Here is a 3,628-nt window from a genome sequence, read left to right on the forward strand (position 1 = left end):
TATATATTTTTATATATATATATAGATATATATATATATAGATATATATATATATTTATGTATATATATATATTATTATATATATATATTAATATATATATATTTATATATATATATTTAATATTAGAAAATGTTGAAATATTCGTTAGCCACTTAAAATTGAGTCTTATTAAGTAATGAAACCGTTGTTGGAAAATATTTTTTATACGCTTAAAATGATTTTATGAGCTTAAAGCTTAAGCTTATAAAATTATTTCAAATAATTTTGTCACAACCCTAGTCATCAAATTTTAGCAAAATTTATGTACTTGAATACTTTCATATTTATGAGCCAAGGTCATCAGGTCACATCAATAGTATGACATTAGCCATTTCCTAGTGTTATATCTATCTGATGCCATTTTAATTCACAATATTTGTCAGCAAAAATTACACCTTTACAGAATTGCAAGTCTTTAGCCTAATTATAATGGGCAACTCATTGCCATGTGTATTTCAGACCATATCCAAGACATGAAAAGTACAACAGCCAGTTTGGCCATTTTGCCAAGTGTCACTCATTAGTGTATGGTTGGAGACTCGTTACAATAGTGTACAAATTTCATACTTCCCTACATTTGGGAGTTGTTACAACATGCCAGGTTTCTCATTTCAGGAGCCAAATCCTTCCCTACAAGAATTTGAACGTTAATTATACCATACTCGTTAAATTGGAAAAAAAATTTAGTTGAAAATTACCTGCCACATTCAGGGTAATGCTTTAAGTCTTTCACCCACTATTCAGACATCTAGAATGTTGCACCCTCCTCTCTATTCATGCTAATACTGGCCTTTAATCTAACCTTGAATCAATTTTACAGTTTAATTTGCAATCTCCTTCAATTGTCAAATTTAAGTGTTCAATTCCAATTGTTTCAAATCATGTAATTTTCCTTAATTTGAACTTCGTAATGCTAAAGTAACTAATTCACACTGTCATACATGATTCATCAAGTCCCACATAGCATATGTCTTGTGAGAACCATGATATAAAACAAATTTTCAAGTATTGTGTAATTTTCTTCTAGAAGGACCGACTAAGATAGTAAAAATGTTAGACATTTATGTACTTGCAGCAAAGTCAATGGTTTGGCCATCTGGGGATATTAAAATGAACATTCTCCTCATCAGTTTATTTAAACAGCTCTGACCTCACGGGCCCTTGCACGTTCCACCTTAGCAAACTTGGCCCTGGACTTTGAACTGAGGATGCCGCCACCCCAGTTCTTGCGGATCTCGTCAAAGCGGTCATTGTAGTTGGTCTTCACCACCTCGATGAGCTTGTTTAGACTGTTGCGGTCATTGGCCTCCACCTGTATAATAAGTTTGATTAGAATAAATTTGTATAGTTGTGGATTAGAAATAAAGATCAAGTAATGCAAATTAGTGGTCAAATTACAAGTTTACTACTTACATCAGTGAGTGCCAAGCAGGTAGCATTCTTCCTGCGAACTACCATTCCCATTCTAGACTTGTTACCAACAATGCAATAGGGAACCCCCATTTTGCGGCAAAGTGCTGGTAGGTGAAGAATGATCTGAAATGTTGGTTTACAATATTAATAAGTTATTCATTAGAATAAAATCTATTTTTTATTTTTTTATTCAAGAGAAGAGAAACTGCATACAAATTTCAATGCAACCTACCTCAATGGGTTCAACATCACAAGCAATGATCACAATACGAGCCTTCTTCTGCTCTACAAGTGTAGTCACTGTGTTGACACCCATGCGCACACTCAACTTGCGCTTGGTTGGCACATCCTCTTTCCCTGCAGCACGCAGTTCAGCACGCTTGCGCAGACGGGCAACTTTTGCTTGCTTGCTCTCAGGGCGGTATTTCTGCAGCAGCTTGAACAGCTCCCTGGCTACAAATGGTCAATACTATTAAAACCTTTCAAATACATTAATATCCATATAAATGTGGCATTACCTCAGTAAGTTGTGGTTAAGATTGTCACCAGCATCGTATGATAGCAAATACAGTCATCATTCAAAGTACATTTCACCAATACAGAAGTCATTTCACCTACTATTGTACCCTTGAGTATGTCAGACTCAAGAGACAAGTATTGCACCCAGCACCACCTCCACTTCAACAGAGGTCTATGGGCGACTTACAAAATGAAAGACTGACCCTGCACCGCTCAAGAAGAGCCTAAGGATCTTGCATCCTGCACCGTTCAACAGAGCCTAAGAATCATTCAGATCCTGCACCGCTCTGAAGAACCTAAGGATATTACAAGTCTTTTGGTACCTTTCTGGGAATCAAGACGCTGCTTGAACTGGTGGATTGGGGGTGGGACCTTAAGTCTCCTCAGGAGGACGGACCTTTGACGCTGAACGCGGATGTACCTTGGCCATTTCACAAAGCGGCTCAAATCACGCTTGGGCTGGATGTTTCCACCTGCAAACAATATGAAATATCAGTAATGAATATAAAACATGTTAGTGTATGGGACTTTAAACAGGCATGAAATTGCACACTTCATTTCTGTATTAAGAGGTAATTTATGACCTTAAAATATATTACAAATGGGTTTTGTTACCAATAAATGGAAGTCTTGCAATAATATAAAGTAGGGAAATAGTTATTTCCCTTATTCTAAAAATGTGTAGTTACCAAGGTCTTATTTATTATTGAACACTTGCATCACAAAACCTTGAACCCATTTACATCCCCTTTTAACAATTCACAGCATAGGTGAAGATAACTGAATATTACTTTTTATTGACAGAATGACTAAGTGCTACTCAAAACTGAAGAGTCACCAACTTACCAATGCCAAAGTTTCTGGGCCTCTTCTCAAACAGGGGGTTTTGGACCTTCTTGGGGGGAGCAGGTTTCTTGGTGACCAGAGGGGCAGCTGCTACCTTCTTTCCCTTCCCCTTCACCTTCCCTTTTCCCTTTACCTGTTGAGAAAATATTTATTAAACATTTGGTATTTAAATTAGAAACCAGATAGTACTCTTCTCAAACAGGGGGTTTTGGACCTTCTTGGGGGGAGCAGGTTTCTTGGTGACCAGAGGGGCAGCTGCTACCTTCTTTCCCTTCCCCTTCACCTTCCCTTTTCCCTTTACCTGTTGAGAAAATATTTATTAAACATTTGGTATTTAAATTAGAAACCAGATAGTACATATACAAAAATATTATAATTACTTGGACCTATATGCTAGGGGAGTATGACAACCATTTATATAAAATACATTCTGGCAAAAAAAAAAAAAACTTTTCCGAGGTTACCAGAAGTAATAAGTCCATAATAGTTGAGATTAGGTCTTAGTTCACATTCACAGGTAGTATTTCAATTACATGTGGCATGGCATCGGCATTTGCTCAGTTGAAACAAAGTATGGTCTATAATGGCGCTAGCTTCAGGTTACAGGGAACAAGGTTTCCAAAGTCAGCTTAGACTATTTTGCAAGAGATTTATGGAAAATTGCCATTTAGCCATACCTCTATTTTTAGCCAATGCCATCCACATCATAACCAGTATGACGTAGTTTGGTAGTTATGCGCAGCATTGCTAAAAGGTTATGAAAAAAATACTAAACTACCATTAATGTATTGGGGTTAAATATCTAAATTT

At 36.4% G+C, this 3,628-nt stretch overlaps 1 protein-coding gene across 1 annotated transcript; it reads right to left on the reverse strand.

The window, feature by feature from the left end:
* Positions 1–1,157: 1,157 nt before the first annotated feature.
* On the reverse strand, positions 1,158–3,360 carry LOC122266834 (ribosomal protein L7A). Its single transcript, XM_086549041.1, is given in 8 exon segments — positions 1,158–1,303; positions 1,305–1,352; positions 1,454–1,576; positions 1,686–1,906; positions 2,296–2,445; positions 2,819–2,965; positions 3,199–3,211; positions 3,352–3,360. Coding segments are annotated over 8 exon segments (843 nt in total). The 3' UTR covers positions 1,158–1,171.
* Positions 3,361–3,628: the final 268 nt, after the last annotated feature.

The sequence above is a fragment of the Penaeus japonicus genome, unplaced genomic scaffold (genome assembly GCF_977035675.1).
Source record: "Penaeus japonicus unplaced genomic scaffold, GWHDUDI00000001_assembly GWHDUDI00000021, whole genome shotgun sequence".
Lineage (NCBI taxonomy): Eukaryota > Metazoa > Arthropoda > Malacostraca > Decapoda > Penaeidae > Penaeus > Penaeus japonicus.